This window comes from Chaetura pelagica, unplaced genomic scaffold (assembly GCF_000747805.2).
Source record: "Chaetura pelagica isolate M959 unplaced genomic scaffold, ChaPel_1.0 scaffold145, whole genome shotgun sequence".
NCBI classification, from domain to species: Eukaryota; Metazoa; Chordata; class Aves; order Apodiformes; family Apodidae; genus Chaetura; species Chaetura pelagica.
In genome coordinates this window covers 2,765,360-2,784,242 of record NW_009953332.1, presented here as the reverse complement: position 1 = coordinate 2,784,242, position 18,883 = coordinate 2,765,360, and the positions used below count along the sequence as shown (strand labels likewise).

At 45.4% G+C, this 18,883-nt stretch overlaps 1 protein-coding gene across 1 annotated transcript in view; it reads right to left on the bottom strand.

Annotated features, from left to right (window-relative positions):
• Positions 1-18,883, bottom strand: part of ABCA1 (ATP-binding cassette, sub-family A (ABC1), member 1) — a 76,970-nt gene that overhangs the window by 1,999 nt on the left and 56,088 nt on the right. Inside the window, exons 19-45 of the mRNA XM_009998173.1 lie at positions 18,530-18,661; positions 17,863-18,002; positions 16,857-16,994; positions 16,114-16,334; positions 15,595-15,667; positions 14,939-15,141; positions 13,898-13,946; positions 12,872-12,985; positions 12,384-12,532; positions 11,835-11,959; positions 11,339-11,437; positions 10,002-10,191; positions 9,750-9,844; positions 9,297-9,329; positions 8,640-8,745; positions 8,003-8,077; positions 7,420-7,589; positions 6,302-6,479; positions 5,625-5,740; positions 5,392-5,536; positions 4,034-4,157; positions 3,280-3,409; positions 3,037-3,157; positions 2,784-2,846; positions 2,269-2,375; positions 1,711-1,852; positions 298-432 (exon numbers count right to left, since the gene is read on the bottom strand). Of these exons, the coding sequence (XP_009996475.1) occupies positions 298-432; positions 1,711-1,852; positions 2,269-2,375; positions 2,784-2,846; positions 3,037-3,157; positions 3,280-3,409; positions 4,034-4,157; positions 5,392-5,536; positions 5,625-5,740; positions 6,302-6,479; positions 7,420-7,589; positions 8,003-8,077; positions 8,640-8,745; positions 9,297-9,329; positions 9,750-9,844; positions 10,002-10,191; positions 11,339-11,437; positions 11,835-11,959; positions 12,384-12,532; positions 12,872-12,985; positions 13,898-13,946; positions 14,939-15,141; positions 15,595-15,667; positions 16,114-16,334; positions 16,857-16,994; positions 17,863-18,002; positions 18,530-18,661 (3,373 nt within the window). The remainder of the gene's footprint in view (positions 1-297; positions 433-1,710; positions 1,853-2,268; positions 2,376-2,783; positions 2,847-3,036; positions 3,158-3,279; positions 3,410-4,033; positions 4,158-5,391; positions 5,537-5,624; positions 5,741-6,301; positions 6,480-7,419; positions 7,590-8,002; positions 8,078-8,639; positions 8,746-9,296; positions 9,330-9,749; positions 9,845-10,001; positions 10,192-11,338; positions 11,438-11,834; positions 11,960-12,383; positions 12,533-12,871; positions 12,986-13,897; positions 13,947-14,938; positions 15,142-15,594; positions 15,668-16,113; positions 16,335-16,856; positions 16,995-17,862; positions 18,003-18,529; positions 18,662-18,883) is intronic.

The following is an 18,883-nucleotide window of genomic DNA, read 5'->3' as shown; positions in this document are numbered from 1 at the left end:
AGGCTGTTACTTTTTTGTATGTATGGGAATCTTTTCTGCCAAAATGTGAAGCCAAATGGTGAAGAAGCTACAGATCTGGCAGTTTGCCATGATTGAGATCCCTGCTTCACCACTGATTTTTTAAAAACAGAATCTTGGAGGCACTTTATAGGTTGCACCTACTTAAAGAGGGACTCTCTATTTCCATATGCTCTCTGTACTTAAACATCAGCTGGCTGTGAAGTATCTAGTCTTAATTTGAACCCTATTTTTCTGTTTATAAAAGAAAGTGTTAATGAGCAAAGGTTGTAAACGCACCAGAAAAACCACAGGTGGCCCTCCAATGAGGGCAATGGCTGTGGAGAGCTTGCGTCTGTTCCCTCCACTGTAATTCCCAGCTTTTTTTTCTCCATATTTCACAAGGCCCAGTTTCCGAATTGCCCACTCGCCGACCTACAGGAGACAGCACAGCACCATCTTGAATCAAGCACAACAAGCATATACACAATGAGATTTCCCTTATGAGCTTTGGCTTTAAAAATATTTTAAGGACCACACCTCTGAGAATCTCATCTGGAAAGGCTACGGGTTTTGAAACACCCTGTTCACCTCTATAGGATCAGGATACATGATATCCTTCCCCTGGGAGGCCAGAAAATCAAATGGCTTCAGCTTATTGGACAGTGGGCATGAGTTCAACATCAGTTCAGGTATGTTGATCAGCAGTGCAGTGCTCTCCACAGCACTGGCTTTCTAGTTCCTGCGGGCTTGCAGCAGGGACAGAGTCACTACTGACACAGAGCAGTCCCAGTGTGGTGTGTCTTAGCCCTGCAGACAGATGGGAAGGATCTGGTTTGTTACTCAGCAGTCTGACTACTGGGGGCATAGGCAGGCATTGTTGCCCTGGGGACTACAAGTTGTTGGGGAGAGGAGATTTGGCTATGACTCAGACCCAGAACTTCATACCCAGAACTGGGTTCCCTCTTTATATGGGCCTGGTGGGAAAATCATACAGAGGAACACACCAGCAACCTTGACAGGAGCTTGCAGTTTTCACCCACCATCACTACTCTCAAAGAGGGATTCAAGCTACCTGGACATACTGTAGGTGCCAGTTCTGGCTCTGTCCAATTTGCACTGGGTACAAAGGTAATTCTCCTACCTGCAGCCCTTCCTGTTCTGCAGCATGCAGGACACACACAGTGAAAACTGCTGTTAACTCAAGGTAACAGGAATGAGAAGTGTGCTGTATGAAACTAGCTAGTTGTCATTAATTGCTTAAAGACTATTAGTGTAACCACATGTCCGAGGGCTGAAACAGCAGCACTTGCATGATGCAGTGTGATCAGCTGGAAAGATACAATAGCCAGCATGAGGCTTCTGTTAAGCTGTAGAGTGTTTGCTCCCTGGGACTTTGAAGAATTAACAACATGTGAGGTTCTGCATGATCTGCATCTCCACATTCCTTAAACTCTTAAAGGAAAGAAGTAATTCCGTGTAGAAATGTACCCACTATAAGAAGACCTGACCCAAAGTATCTGCCCTTCCATTTAGTACACTTTTCAAGGCAGCACTGAAAACACACAGCAACTTTGGCTTGCCCTGGAGGAAAAGGGAGCAGATTTCACCGTTCAGTATCTTCAGCAACTTCACATAATGGCAACTGCATGTGTGGCAGGGAGGATGAAGGCAAGCAGGTCATTGGGGTGAGTCCTATGGCATTTCATTTACCTTGCAGACTTCTTTCTCTGGAACACCCCTCAGGAGCGCAAAGAACTCCAAGTGCTCTCGCCCTGTCAACAGTTCATTAACAGCATCAAACTGTGGGCAGTAGCCCATGTTCTGATGGACTTCTTGGATGTTGGACAAGATACTGCAAAAGAAAAAACAGTTTATTAGAATTTCACAAGTACATGCTGCTATCTTAGGTGTCAAGAAAAGGTAAGTGAAACAGTGGTTTTGAAATCACTGAAGTAAGAAAAATACAGGATCCTAGAAGTCTGTCTTGGCCAAATTATTTTTTTCTCTCTCCCCACCCCCCTTTGCTTTTGAATTATGACATTTCAAGATGAGAGGGCAGGTATTAAAAAATGACTTCCAGACTAAATCAGTTTTCCTAAGCCACTACACTACTTTACCAGACACAGCAAAGGGCTGAAACAAATGCCAGGAATTGAAAAAGGGAAAAGTGGGACAGAGTTTAGAGCTGCTGGAAGTGGAACAAAGGCTGTGGAAGCTGAGGAGAAAGCAGTGAAGGATGAAGCAGAGGAGAGATGCATGGTCTTTCACCTGTTTCCTTTGAGAAAAGCTTCTCCTCCTGACACATCTGTATCACCAGTTAGCATCTTAAAAGTGGATGACTTGCCAGCACCATTTACTCCTAGAAGTCCAAAGCACTGGGGATACAAAAGAGCAGATGAGCAGTGTATTTGAGAATAGGATTCAGCTGCATCATTTTCAGCACTGACAAGATGAGAAGGAAACTTGATCTGGACTTTCATTTTAAGAAAGAATCTTTAGGCTGGGAAAATTACTGAACTGTGGTGCCACCTCAGTGCACTGCCACCACAGTGTATCCATGCCAAAACCTGGAGGGTACCAGAGTTTGGCCTCTCATTGCAGGCAGAGTTAAGTATCTTCTTCAAAGGCTGAGAGACAGAATCAGAAACCACTTCAACTTTCAAGCGATTTCTTTTGATGTAATTTAAAAATAATCTGGTTTTGATCTTCACCTACCCTTTGCTGTCTGTTGCTCTTAAATACTGTGGTAATAGCAAAGCAATGGATTTGACAGTGAAGCTTACCTCTCCAGGGGGAATTCCAACACAGATCCTGTCAACTGCTGGCTTTCGCTTCATTCGGTAAATCTGAAACCAGAAAAAAAAGAATGAGAAGGACAGTGTCAAAGAGAACTATAATTAGAACTATAATGATATGTATTCAACATGCCAAACACCCTCTGATTTTGATCCCACTGAATTCCTCTGAATGAGGCCTCTGGTGAACTGCCATGGTGTTGTGCCAGCAAGTCGTAGGAATGCAGAACTTCTCTGTTACCTTGGTTAGCTCTTTGATTTCCAAGATGTCACTCTGTCCTCCTCCACTAATAATCCTCTGTCTTTCTCTGGTTACATCCTCATCTTCATCATTCAGAGGAGGCAGCTTGGCATACACAGGCCTGCGGAAAGCAATATGATAAAGCCTTAGCAGAACAGGGCTTCCACAGTTAATAATCTCCCCCTTCTTGGAGGACACCAATGAAAACTTGATCTGCTGGCAGTGGTGGAGCAGGCAACCTACCTGGGTTTGATGAAGAACCTGTACTGGATGAGCACTGTGATGAGGAAGAAGACAACGCCCTCCACTGCCATGGCAAAGAGATTCCTTCCTACCAAGTCCCACGACAGAGGTGAGACAAAACGATTTTCTCCTGCCAATGAGATGAAAAGCACAGTGACCTTCCCAGAGCAATGGGAGCTGACTAGCATCTCTTCCTGCAGAGCTCACCAAGCTGGGCACTGGGGCAACTGGAGAGCAGCCAGCGGGAGGAAGGAAGGGACAGACCACACATGGGGCCAGTTGAGGATACATGCACATTTCTTATGTAATTAAGCTGGGACTCAGGCCCAGAAAATCTGGTGTGCCAAAGTGGAGCTGGCCTACCTTGCCAAAAATTCAGTGAAACACAGAGAAACTGAGATTCAAGCCTGACGTCTGCATCCCAGAAAAAAAAACTCCACTTTCCAGAATCTCAGCCATTCCTTACACTTGGCCTAATGATCCTCTCCATACATTTGGCTCTACACATTTTAATTTAATGCCCCTAATAACTCAAAAATCTGGGTATCTATTTGCTAGGCCCCCTTCAGTCCTTGCAACAACCTAAAGAGGACAGTTCTGGAGACTTGCCAACTTTGATCAGATTCGTGGTGCAATCATAAATTTTCAGTCCTGAAAACTCAAGAGGAGCAAAAGATGCTCATCTGGAGCAGAATTAAGCTTTCTCTGTTGAGTTCAGGCCACTGTCCCTGTGACTGTACACAATCTCACTTACCAAACCTCTCCAGAGCATCAGCCATGGCCTGGTTTTTCACCATGTCAATAAGACCCCGTCCCAGGCAGAAATGGGGAAAGATGAGGAAGACAGATTTCAGGATGTCATTGATGTTGTTCAGCTTCTGTTAAGACATAATCAAGTGTCAGTGAGGCACTGGAGCAGAAAGCAGTCACCACCTGCCAACTGTGACCCATGTTGTGGTTTAGCCCTCCCTCCCCAACACTGCAACCTCACAAAAATTCAAGCATTAGAAATGCTCTCCAAAAAGCCAATGCCATGGCTCCTCTGGACACTCAAGTGTTGTTGTGTCATTCAGGATTCTGTGAATACAAGCTAACTGTACCAAAGGAGAGATTCCTCCAAAAGCTAGAGTCTAAAAGGAAGCATCTATCAACAACTATGTGCAGGAAGGCTACAGGTTGACCCGGCAGGAAAGCTGTGCTTGCACAGACTGGTTATCTCAAGACTGTGGGTAGCCTCTCCCTGTACCATACTGGAGACTCTAATCCTTTTACTTTGTTGCCTCCCACTTGGCTTTGAACAGAGAATGGACTGGCAGCAGCTTGAGGATATGTTCCTGTTCTGCCAGGCACTTGTCTTCAAGCACATACATGTTTTTACTGAGCTAGAACAGGCCTTGTATCAAAAGGGATCAACAGCTGCCTCCTTATGCCCACAGCCAGTGCTACAATCAACAGGAAATTCCCACAGGATCTCCCCAGCTGCCCCTTACAAGAAACACTCCACACCACTGGGTGAACCTCTTGCATGGCATATAGGCATGAGAGGAATTTGCACCTTCCTCAGCAAGCATCTGGCTTTGGAAAACTGAAGTGCCTAAGTTCCAAGTATAGTTAAGAGAGGTATCTACCACAGCAGGAAAAACCGAGGGCAACTAAATACTTGAGTATTTCACATGGCCTGTAGTAGAAAGAAATTTCCCCTTATGAAGAACATACAGGAAATTCTGTTTGAACATAAAAAAAACATTATTTTTTTTTTCCCTAAAGGTGACTGAGAACTAGAAGAGGTTGCCCAGACAGACTGTGGAGTCTCCCTCCCTGGAAATGCTCAAAACCTGATGGCTGTAAGCAACCTGCTCTAGCTGACCCTGCTCAGAGGTGGGACAAGACAATCTCAGGAGGTCTGTTCCCACCTTAAATATTCTGTGAACATTTCTGAAGTGGGCTTTAACCCATTTCCATCAGAACATGTGTTTATACTGCTGCAGTAGCTCATGTGTACAGGCCAGGGGCTAGCCCTTCTACAGAAGTGGCTGCTAAAGGCAACATGGCATCAACATGGGACTAGATTGTAGCAGCACAAGACAATGAGTAACTTGTGGGGAAACATACGTTGTTGGTGAAGAGCTCCAGAACAAAGGTGGCCACACTCCCATTGATGCCAATGAAGAGGTTCACGCTGGTCAGCACAACATATGCTGTGCTGGGGATTTTGAACACGAAAGAGGCTGGATACATGAGAGGGGTAATGGACCACCTGGCAAGAGGAAAGGCAGGAACATGAGGTAAGCACCTTGCAAGTCTAAGAGCCTTCCCAGTCATCCTTCTGATGAGAATTCCCTTACCCATAGAGAAACAGAAGGAGAGCCAGCACAGGCAAGTTGGAGGAGGATACATAGGACTTCTGCTGGAAGCAGATGAAGATGATGATGACTAGTGTGGCTGGAACAATGTAGTTGCACTAGAAGGTGAAAAACATGGCTTTAGATTTGTTTCCAGATGATAAAAAAAATAAATAATGAAAGGTGTCTTTCTGCTCTGAACCAATGTTTTTCAACATTCTTCAGTGTTCCCAAAGCTGCTTCCAATGGGAGACTCTTAGGAGTGTCACATGTGTGGACTACAATGTAGTACACATGCCTGCACATTTCTGCATTCCTCTAGAAGTAGTCAATAGACCTTCTGAGGTTCTGGATACCACAGTGTGAAAAAACCTGCTTTTAACAGAGCAGAACGAGGACTAAAAAAGCAAACATTTTGGGGCAGGTATTTTAAAGTGACATAATAAATGCTGATGACAGAGCTTATGGTTGCCTTTCCATCCTCTATTCAGTGTTCCTTTTCCCACTGAGGTGAACCACCACTCCAGTGCAGTAAACACAGAAACGACAGGAACAGTGATTATTAACTGAATTATTGTGGTGCCCACTGGCTCCCAGTGCACCCCCAGGGCACTTCAGTGCCAGTGACACCCTGCAAACACAGAATGGAGGGTAGTTCAGAATAATCACAAAGCCCTTACCATATCCCAGACAAAGTTGGCCAGCCAGTAGATCACAGGCTTCACTCCACTAATGAACTGCAAGTGTTTAGCCTTGCTGACACGTTCCTGGATAAGGAAGACCACAAAGCTGGCAGGAACAAAGGACATGGCAAAGATCACACAGATGGAGACTAAGACATCCACAGAGGTGGTCATCCTGAACAAAAGAAAAAACAAGAAGAAAGCAAAGTGTTTGAATGCAGGTGTTGGCTCCTTGGAGATGAAATGAGGTTTCACATGCAGGACAGTGCAGAAACCATTTTGCTTTCTGTTGTGCTTGTTTTGCAGGATAAAGGATGGTCATCAGGATGGATGGATGTGGTCATCAGGCTGTCTTAACTGCACAGTTTTTCTCCAGCCATATAACAAAGGAATGTACACAGCCTGTTGGCATCTCAAGGATCACCTGGAGATTGGTTAGTAACAGACTGCTTTCTGCCTTCCTTATCACCACCACTTTATTTCCTACTTAATGGATTTCTTGAGGTTGTTGGGGATTTGTTTGTTTTGTTGTTGATTATTTTTGGTTTGGGTTGGGTTTTTTTATGTTGTTTTAAAGTCCAGAGGTATCTGACTGTCACCTGCCCCTGCCCTGAAGTTTGAAGGTTGTATCTGCAGACAGCTTATGAGTCATGACTCTGGCTGCAGTAGCAGTGGACAAGTCAGTGCCTCAGTGGAGTAAGCCCTGGGTGTTGCTGTATGTGCCCCAGACTGAGGCAGTGGGCAAAATTTAACATGATCCTTCAATGGTTCCCAGTCAAACAGTGGCACCTTGGGACAAAAGAACAACCTTATTCGTGGGGAGCTGCCTTTCTGGGTATGGCTGAGAGGTATTTCTCAAGCAACAGAAGGTCTGAAGATTACACTGGTTCCCAGAAACTGCAGCTTCCAGGGACTCACAGACATAAGGAAGCTTGCACAGCTGTGCTGTTCAACAGCAAGTGTTCAACAGCACGTGTTGCCACTTGCCCAGGCCAGAGAAAATAAGGCCAGCACGGTAAGAGTCTAAATGCCACAGGCACTAAGTGGTGACTGGTGAGGTTAATACCTCCCATGGCACCTGTTTCCAGTAATCAGCAGTCCATGTCAGGACTTACAGAGCCACTTCAGAGAGCTGTTGTTTGGTGAGGTTGAGTGGGTGATTGAAGGCAGTGATCCCATAAGCACTAGGGTTTTTGCCCTGCTGCAGGTTGGCCCGAAGGATGGCGTTGTTGATCACATTCAGGAAGGAGGCAATGGCATGCCAGCCCTTGTTGTTGAACCACACCTGTGAGAGATCACATCAGCATTAGAAAGGCCTCAGGGTACCTCAGCTACCCAACAGGCTCCTGAGCTCAGCAGAATATCCCTTCCTCTACAGAGGGCACAAAATTTCTTTCCTCATCCTTCCAGCTAGTTTGGTCAGGGACAGAACATACAGTTTGTTCAATAACAAGAGGCTGCTGGAAGTTAACACTGATCCAGCACTGAAGTCCTCCCTGAGCCTTAGGGCTAGACTCCAAGAGAACAACAGATTTTGGGGAAACCCACACAAAAATACAAGCTGTACTTCTTCCAGTAGCAAACAGAAAGCTCTGGTCTACACAGCTGCCCAACTGCTAGAACTTCACTAACTAAAAATAACTCCAGGTTACCAGGGCTTCAAATAGTAGGCACAGCAGTGAGGACTAGTTAATTTACCTTCACATTGTTCTTTGTATCCAAGCCTTTCATGAAACTTGACAAACTGTTGAGAAACCGGTCTCCAGAACTCCCCTGCAAACAGCAAAGAGAGTTACTTCCCCTCTGAGAATACCTTTATTCATGTCCTGGAGTCTTGCAGGGTCACACTACATTTTTCACAGCTCTGACAGCTTTTTTTCCATCCTGTAGCCTGTATCAGCCAGGCTGGACTTGTTAAAAAAAGTGATAAACTGCAGATGTCCTTCCCTCTTTCCTTTCTGCAGTCCCACTGGTAAGACAGGTCAGCCCTAGGCCCATTTTTTTCCCAGCAATAAGCACCAACCAGGATTTCAGGGCACCCTTCAGAGATATTGCAGCCCACATGCAGTCTCAGAGGAAAGCAATGGCCCAAATTCTCTTCTGAGCCAAGGCAGAACCCACCCCAGCAATGTGGGCTGTATAAGCCTCAACTGAGCATGTCCCCAAGCCTTCTGCTGCTACCAGACACCAGCCTGGGAGACCCTAGCTCAGAGGCAATGAGGAGAAGCCACAGCTAACATACACATGCTCGTAATTTTACAGTTTCTGTGTCACCTCCCAAGTAAGATGACTCTGAAATTAGTGCATCCCGGGCTTACTGGGGACAGCTGCTCACCTGTGCTAGCTCCAAAATCTTCTTCACCTGCTTAATGGCATCAGTGACTTCATGGCTTGGAGGAAGCATGAGGGAACTGCTGGCTCCCAAGGAAAAGCCACCATACCTGAAAGTTCATACAGAAAGCAATGATAAGACCTGACTGCTCACTGACCTCCAGAAAATGCCACTCCTCCTCCCTCTCCAGACATCTCCTCTTTCTGTACTATACCCAAGGCAAGTATCTCCACTCTCACATGAAGAAGTGACTTTCACCTTACACTGCTGCTTAGACATGATGTCTCCTAATCCTTGTTCTGGAGTTAGATACCCATTTTATGACTGCTCAGTGTGCTGTTGTGTTTACTGAACACAGCTATCCTCTACTTCCAGTGCAGGCAAAGCAGGACATCTCCCTACTTCCTTTGCTTGGCAGAGCAGCACCTTCCAGGATAGTGTCAGCAGATTGGTCCTGCAAATCTTTTCAGGCCAATGCTGCTCTCTGCAGGCATGTTTTCCAGTGATGTTCTCTGAGGTTGTCCCATGTTATCCTTAAATATGCTCCCTCAACACCTAGTAATTAAGAGTTGCAAAAAAACAATCTTGCAAACTGAGGTGGGTCTGTCCTGCTTAATATCATGCTCAAGGGTCAGTGGAAACATACAGGCAGTAACTCACCTGAACTCATTCACCCAGATCTTATTCTTTAAGCTGTAGAGACAGAACAGAAAGTTGATGTGTATATATAATACATGGAACTAAAGGAGAGGCAGACCTACCAGTGCTGTAGGCACATGGCCAGGAGAAAAAGTGCAATAGCCTCTCATTTCTGGCGTATGTCCCACCACTCCCCTTCAGCATAACCATTAGGTATGGTGCCCAGATTTTTCCCATACTCTGCTTACAAAGCTCAAGGTACCACCCTCCAAGCTGCCACAGCATCACTAATAAAGCAGAAACACCACCTGAGCTATAGACAGGACAGTCTGAGGAGCTGAGGGGGTCTGGCCTACTGCCAAAGAGCTTGGGTTGCCCAGACATATTTCCCTGAGCATATTTCCCTGCAGCATCCCCAGTACAACAAGAAGCACTTGGTGGGCAAGGAAGGGAAAGGGTGCATTCAACAACTACCTTTTCCCAATGATCTGTGCATAGGTCTTCACTAGGTAGTCTGATATATTGCGTCCTGTCAGGTTCTGGAGGATGTCAGCAGTATCTTGCTCACGCTGGCAATCACCAGGGAAAACACAGATAAACACCCGTCAGAAGACAAAGGCACCAAGTCAAACAAACCGTGTGCAAGTGCTGCACGCAAGAATCACACCCAGCCACTCTGCTCTCCAGGAGCATCCCTCACCACAGCACCACTGAGCTCCCACCTACCTGTGGGGGTGGCAGCCCACCTGCACCAGGTGGACACACGGGCAGCATCTTCTTGATCTTTTCGTTGCTGCATTCGCACGACGGAGAAGGGTTCTCCATGCTCCAGTTGCCTTTCAAGAAGATGTCCAGGACTGAGTCTGGGACTGCAGCAGTGGTCCATTCCTCCTGCCCCACAGTGCAAGGAGTGTCTCTGAGTCAGAAAAGAGGCATGGCAAATGCAGTTTTTAGAACAACTATGATGGCTGTTGCTTACAAGCCATTTAAATAACAGACTTCACAGACCCCAGAAGAAGCAGGCTGTTTTTCAAAGGGGCCTGACTTCACTGAGACAAACAGCTCAGAGAAACAGATCCAGCTCCACAACTTCTAATGGATCCCAGTGCCAAGGAGACCAACGTTGGCAGAGCAGGCCACACACTCCTCTCTTCTCATTTGCTCCACAGTACACAAGCACTTTATTTCAGTCAGCCCCAGAATGCACAGCAGCCAGAGTTCAAGGAGCCTCTGGACTATGCAAATTATATGGTTTAGTTTTAAGTAGTCCTGCAACAAACAGAGAGTTGGACTCATTGATCCTTATGGGTCTCTTCCAACTTGAGCTACTCTGTGATTCTAAGATCACAGCAGTCATTTCTCAGATGATATTTCTGCCTTTAGGGCACCAAAATGCTGCTCTTTCCTAAGGTAGCATCAGTGGGAAGCCTCCTCCCCATGCTGCATGGATAGAGTAACCCAGTTCTTGTGGCTGTTTTGCAGAATATAGCTCACTTTCCACCACTGGCCAGCACATAGGGCCCCTTGCCCCATCATCCTATAAACATGAGCTCGTGTTCTTCCAGGCTAGAGACACATCATCCTGGACTTTGTATACCCCTTTAGCACTCATGGTCTGCATCTTCAGTGATTTGCCCAAGGCCATGAAACAAGTCAGTGGCAGAGCCTGGAAACACCACCAATGCCATCTGGCTCTCCACTCTTCCTACTGGTGTTTGTGGGGGCACTAACCCAGGTTTCCAGTGCAGCTAGAAACAGAGGATTGGGAAATGGGAATAGCTACAGTCAACAACATATAGCAACATGACTAGGTCCTTCTCCATGTTCAGGACCAAACTATTTTGAGGGAGAGACTACTGTTTCCTTCACATCTCTGTCAGTAAGGACTTTGAATCAAACCTCACTCCCTCACCATGCTGGGGGCTGAAAAACTGAACGTATTGCAACTCTTTTGCCTTAAATCCTACTCTGGCCATGCATGACTTTCATTCCCTAGAGTCTGCTAAGTCTGCTGGGTAATCAGCAGCTGGGGCCAAGTTTCCTCATCCCAGAGTTTTACTTACGGGATGGAGTGTCCCTGCATACAGCGTGTGCCAAAACCAGGCTTATTGAGAAGAGCATCCAAAAGACTCTGAGTACTTGCATCTTCTGGAGCATCATTGCTGCAAGTACAGCAGAGAAACACTGTCAGGTCAGTGGGATAACAGACACACAGTAAAAGCAGCAGCAGAGCAAGGCTGCAAGCACAATGAAAACACTCAGGAAAAGGATTTGTGTGGAGATTTCCCTTTGAAGAATGCTTGGCCTAGCAGCACATACACACTCCTGTATAGTACATAGTATTAATAGAGTCACAGCACCACTCAGAAATGTATATGGCCTTGCCAGTAGTTAAGAGTCAGCATTTAAAGGTCTGAAAAGAAAATACCAGGACTCCATTAAAAAGTGCTTCTGCACTAAAAAAATGTTAAGAACCTTGTAAGGAACTCAGTAACTCATGTTTGCAAGAAGAACAGAATTGTAGGATTTAGCACTATGTCTAGGCCACAGGAAACATACCTAATAAAAGTGTACTGTTCATCATACATCCAGGGCTGTAACTCCAGGCTGGGATACTTCCCAAAGGGAGGAACGATCAGGCTGAACATGAGAGCAATACACACAAAGACAGCTGGCAGCACGATCTGAAAGGAAAGACCAAGCACTTTTTAAAGTGAATATTACCAGAAGCATCAGGAACTTCAATGGGTGAAAACTTTTTCCAAGTTTCCCAGGAAGGTCTTTGCCATTTACACCAAGGCATTGCCAGACACCAACAGAAGAGCTAAATCACGGCACTCACTTGGAATGCAGAGGATTCAGCCTCCAAATGCTGCTCTTAAGGTCAAATTTGGATTTGATCCACAGCTGCATCCCTGCTCTGCACCTCTTGGTCATCATGTACCTCCTTTCACTTGCACCAGCCCCCTGTTGCTCAGATGTGCACTGAACACCAGTTATGGTTACCCATATTCACCTGAGGTTTTCTCCCCAGTTCTAACTCTGAACACAATACATGGTCCAAAGCTGTCCCTGTTGAGGGACCCTGCATCTGCTGGGTGTTCTCACCTGAGCAAAGAAGCCCTTCCTGCTTCTCTTGGCAATCAGCAGCCTCTTCCACAAGAGAGCCATGAACTGCTGCTGGGTGAGCTTCCAGCCCTTCATCTGGTAGGATCCTTTCCCATCCACACCACTAAGAAGGTCTGTCTCTCTGGATTCTGCTAGCAAGAAAAAATGACCCTCATTCAAAAGCTCAGAGATGTTCTCTAGGCACTTCTGTGCTGGAGACACAAGGTGGCAGCTGGAATAGCTTCTTTTTCTCATCATAAAAAAGCAAGTGGTGAGCAGAGATAGCAACAGAAATCCACATGCATGCATTTTCACCCTTATCTCTCTGAACCTCAAAGGGAGGACTGAGCAGTCTGTAGATACTGCTCTGCCCACTATCCCTAAAGGCAAATAAATTACCACTCTTCCAGCAGTCTCAGCCTTATGATCATATTTACAATATGAGAGAGTGTCCACAGGAAGAAAATGGGCTTGAGCCCCAGCAATACCTGGATCTATGTCTGAATCATTAGGATCAAATGCATCATCTTCTGTAAATGGACGAAGGCAGCTCTGTCTATCTCCAAACACACGCCTGTTCCTTCTGGCTGGCAATGTCCCATCTGAAAACAATGCACTTGTGATTAGCTGAGCTGCTTCAGTTAATCTCCAGTTAGCCCCAGAAAAAAACCAAACAAGCAATATCATTTTCATTTTACATATTTTCCATTTGCAAACAAGATCTGGAGTCACTCCAGTGCAGCTAAAAGTAAAATAAAGACTGTCACTCTGCAAGAGTCCCTTTTTATGTACCATTTTTTGTGTGCTGTCCTAGAAGCTTCTTCCAGTGCACTGGACATTTTTTTTTTCATTTATCCATAAAAATTGCAGGCTGCTCTCACTATAAGAAAATTTTCACTAAATGTGCACATGGTTCCAAGTACAATATGCTAGCACTAGTTTATTAGGAAACACTGACAAAAGCACTTAGTGCAGTGAGCTGCTCTTAGAGGAATTAATTTGGTTCCTACTGCAATCTGACCTCATCAAGAGTATTTCCTGTTCCTCAGAGTAAACAATAATGTCAGTCAAATAATTCAGTATACATGCAAACATCAGAAACTCTCCACTATTACAAAATAACTATGCTACCACTAAGTCAACAGAAGTTAACGGTATAATAAAAGCATGCATTAAGTATGCTAAGAACAGCTATTTTAGGTCATTAAAAATATAGCACAGCAGAGTTCCTGTTCAGTCTGAAAAAGGGCCTGTCACACCTTGACATGTGTCACTGTGTAGCCAGACATGCTGCCATACACCAGGATCACCTGCCTATTCAAGGCTGGTGAGACCAGGAATGCTCTTCATTTGAGATACTCACTAGACCCTTTATTCCCTTGGGAACAAATCCCAGCACTGACATTTTATCCCTGAAATACCTAGACTTGCTCAGTCTTGTGCTTAAACAGCACAAATAAAAGGTGCCTCCCCTTAAATTTCCCTTCAATACTGCAGAAGACAACTACACCCACCTGAGGTTTCTGCATCCACACCACTGTCATCAGCTACTTTCAGGAATATCTGAAAAGAAAAGGTATGAGTCTGTGAAAATTGTATGGGAATGATAATAATGGGAACTGCTTTATGAGATGCCAGGAGAAAGCACAGGGCTGACAGATGCTGCACAAGAACAGAGGATACATGGTTTAACTCCTGCACAATGGGGATATGGTCTTTGTGGCTTCTTTCTAGCTTCCAGGAGCCAGCCTGTAAGCACCAATCAGCCACTTCTCAGTTTTCAGTGCATCTCTAACACATCATCTTTTCTATCTTTAAAAAAATGGACCTAGTTACTAAATTTGGGGATTCTCATCTTCCTCCACAGACAGTGCTCACACTCCTATTCATGCCTGAACAGGCACCTTTGTGGAGCTTGTCCCTTGGACTCTCCTAAACCAGGAAAAAAAAATAATAAAAAAATTCAAATGGCAGTCAGCAGCCAAGGCCTTCATGTACCTAGAGGGCAGCATCGTGGTTTCAGTTTCCCCTGTCACTACTAAAAAAAATAAAGACAACATTTCACATAAACAGAGGATAAAGTGCAAGATACTTCTGTGATTAAGAAAAGGCAGACATGTCAGCTGGGACACAGCCACAAGGATCAGACCCTAAAAATGCTCCTGACGAGGGCATACAACTAAGTGGTTTCTGTGAAGTATCAGCTCCAGTACTGAAATGTATGTTTTCAGTTACATGCAGCACAAAGTATCCCTAAAAATACCTCAAAGGTGTTTACACAGTCACTAGAAGCCAAACTGGGGGCCAATCTTCACATGACATCTTAGCAAAGTGCAACCCAAACAAATGACCTGTCTATGCTTGCCTGTATTACATTTCAGTTTTTAAAGCACACACTTAAAACAGGGCAGAGGGCAAACCATTCTGGAGAGGAAAACAAAGCTTCTTGTTCCACAACAAATATTTACAGGAAGTGACAAGACTATCTCACTCCTATTTCTGCTAGGATTCATTTTGCCTCCTTTAAGTCAAACAGGAATCCTCAGTTCACTCACTTCTTCTAAGGTGGTTTCAGAGATCCCATAGCTGGAAATGCCAAGATCAGAGAGACGGTCATCTATTTCATGGAACAGCTCCACAAAAGCTCCCTCTTTAGCAGCCTTGTACGGCAGGACATAGGTTAATTCATGGCCGATGTCCTCTACCAGCCTGGCCTCAGGGACATGTTTTGTAATGAGATTTGAAATTGCAGAGACATCTAGAAGAACCAAAAGGAAAACACAGTGTTCACTTTTGTTACTACTCATCGTGTGGAAAGAGCAGCTCAGTCTGAAAAACTGCCAGAAGCAAAGGAAGGAAAATGGGACATCTCTCATGTCCATGGAGAATCTCATTTCTGAATCTGGTAGAGTTTTTACATGCCACTGGCAGCCCTGCAAGTCACCCACGTACACTTCACCAGCTAACGTTACATATTGCTAACAGGCTTAGCAACTATGTAATCTTTGGTTATTAAATTTCAGGACAGCTTGAACGCAAAATACCTCGCTAAAGAAAAAATTACGGACTTAAAAATACCATTGCTGTGAATTTAATGATTATCACAAGACTGTAGCTATACAGGGGCATAAGGTTAAGGCAGTTGTCAAAGATGAAAGACAGAGCAATAACAACACTGGGACTGAACCTTACATTCTTATCCAAGCCTCACCTATTGTCAGTGTGTCACTTTCGTGGTCACTGCCAAGGCCAGCATCAGAGCTGCTCTGGGAGACACTGTCATCCTGGTTACAAAAGAGAAGACGACCATTGTTTCCTGCTGTTTAACAAAAAACAGGCCCACCAGATACTACACTCTAGGTAACTCCTACTAGATGCTGCAACATGCGGGATACTGGAAGAGTCAGAAAGTAATGGTGACATAGCACTGCAAAGGGCTGAAATACAAGTAAGAGGTCACAGTTACAGAAGCAAGAGCACTTGATCTATTCTGTATTTCTCAAATCAGCTTTGTACCACCATCACTGAAAGAAACTGTAAGGGAGATGTACATCCCATGCAACAGGCTAACCAGGCATGATCTGGTATAGTACCTATAAAAGCAAGTAACATGTTTTTTAAAGAGTGAGGGATTGCTCTTTGAGATGTTCTACCATGTAAAATCTTAGCTGCTGCTTCCCATAAGCCTAGGAGTTCATGAAGGAAGAATGTACGTAAGGGTCAGCTGTACCTTTTTCAGATAGGACACTGTGCTGCTGCTGTTTCGGCAGGAGCTAAGAGAGGAATCCACATCCTTCTTGACCAGTGTCAGATAATAGCCTGTTCCCAGCTGGTTCTTCAGGAAGAGAGAAGAGCCCACACAACAGAGCTTGCCATGAGAAATGATGGCAATTCGGTCACCCAGGATGTCTGCCTCATCCATGTGGTGTGTGGAGAGAATGATAGTGCGGCCTGGAAAAAAGCAAGGGAAGACAGTGCTGGTAAGTCAACCATACCCATGTTTGTGAGCCAAAGCCACAATCTTCTGGATCTTGCCATGAAGTTGATGGAAGGTTGATGCCACAAGTCCACAGTATAGGTAAGATTCACAACTGCTGTCATAGGTTTCTCCTCCCCATCCTCTGCTGGCTCTTGTCATGTTCAGCAAAGGCAGGTTAATTCACATCAGCAAGGCTGGTTGCACAGAGAAGAACTGGACACTGCTTCACACCAAGGGTGAATTTCTGATTTTAACTGCCCTCACAACCCAAGGAGGAACTTTTGTTCATAAGCTCTGACATGAACAGGATGAGAAAGGAGGTCAGGTGAGAAATCAGAACATCCTCGTTATGCATTCTCTTTGCTCCCGCCTCAGTGCAGGCAATAACAGATTTGCAAAGACACATTGCTATTTTGGGAAGAGTCATGAATTGCATTTATTTTCTTTTGCTTTCCATGGCACGTTCATAAGCAGCAGAGAAAAAGACCACGTACCTTGCCGATACTTGAGGAGTAATTCCCATATCCCTCTGCGAGAATAAGGATCCACTCCAGCTGTAGGCTCATCCAGAATGACAACTTTGGAGCCACCAACAAAGGCTAAGGCAACTGAGAGCTTCCTCTGCATGCCACCTAACAGGCAGAAGAAGAAAGAGGTGTTCAGGCTGAGGCAGAGATGAGAGGAACAGCGACAGCATCAGCATGGTGGATCATGAGTTCTCCCAGAAAAAGCAGAATTGCATAATGAGAATACCAAGTACTGCTACAGTGTCAGGCCTACAGGGTCCTATCACCTTCAGGACAGGGGATAACTCATCTGGATGGTCCCCCCTCAGTGGAGTACAGCTCTCCTCCTACTGCAGGAAACCACACCTTGTGAGCCCTTCCACAAGTGAATCTCAGCACTGATAGTATCAAGTCACCAGCCTGGAGGCCTAACCACATTTGAGAATCTGGAGCGTGGGTCTTCCAGAGCTTCAGCTGCAGAAATAGGTCCCCAAGAGACACTGCTGCTGTGGAAGTTTGCCAGAGGCAGCAGCAAGGAATTATATTATACTCTCGATACTAAAGGCAACCTATGGCCGTCTGCTCTCCCTTCCTAAGGCCAAATATACAGTCTGTGTTGATAGTTGAGTCAGAAAAAAACAGGAGTCTTGGGCCCTCAGCTACCTCATACAGACTGATACAGGCGTCCTGCTGTAGGGAATATCACTGGTAGCTGGATTATGTGGTGATGGAAACAAGTGCAAAAGACTCAGAGAAAGTAAGTGACTGTTCTGGTCAATAGACAGCACAACATAGCGTACGAATGTTAGGCTTACTAAGATATACTGACTGGGTAACTTGATAAACAACTGATTTTCCAAAGTGCTCAATCATGTAGTCTGTACGTAATTGGAGGATCCAGCCAATGCCAGTGATGCAGCCTCTGTGAAACTCGAGAGACTTTTTCTGGGGCTGAAGAAGCAGTTGAGAAATGCAAAAGCAGCTGAATACCTACCAGAGAGTTTGCTTGTCCTAGCTTTCAGTTTGTGAGGCAAACCAACATCCATTGCCATCTGCTCCATCTCCTCTTTCACCTTCTTTTCTGGCAGCCCTTTGAGCCTAGCGTAGAACCAGATGTGCTCCTCCACTGTGAGCCTAGGAAATAGGAGCAGCCTCAGGGCACAGCTCATACCACTACGCTGGGATTCATCCCTTGCATTAGCATTACAGCAAACATGCTTGTTTTCTCAGGAAAACAACCTTTAAGGCTGAAGTTTCAGGAAGGAGTTGCAGACTGGGTGTGCTCAGCTTGGGCCTGATTTCAGGGTGTGGCTACTCAGCACCAATGTAAATAATCATTCATTAAGGGTGCTTGACAGAGAACTCCCAACATCCCGGATCACTAGGGTCTGGGGTAACATTTGGCCTAGTTAAGTTCAATGGAGTACATTTCTTTACAGAGAAGCCAAAGTTGGAAATGTAAGCTTTTCCTGATAATTGATAGGCACGTACACTTGTGCTAATAAACAGTGTCCTTTTACAAATCTCGTGCCACCCTGCTGTCCCACACCATGCACACAGATAGGTCAGGACTGTCCCAGCTGAAAGCACACCACTGTCTCCTAAGGAACCCAAAGACCTGTCAGATAACACCAGCCCTGCATCTCACAGGTGCTACTCACAGGTCAAACAGCACGTTGTGTTGTGGACAGACACCCAGGTTCTGCCTGATGGTACTGAGCTCAGAGCGGATATCTTTGCCCAGGATGAAGGCTGTACCCGAGGTTGGGGGGAACAAGCCAGTCAAGATGGACCTGAAGGACAAACACAACAGATAAGCAAGTTCCACCATTAGGAAATGACTGCTGCACACACTAGGATGTATGAAGGAAGAGTGGATGGAAGCCCTGGGCAACTCCCACATCAGGAAAGTAGTCTTGAGAAACATCTCACTAATGGATTAAAAAAATATCTGTTCCAATGATGTTAACGTGATCAAAGCACACCTACATGACTTCCCTGGGAGGAAATACTTT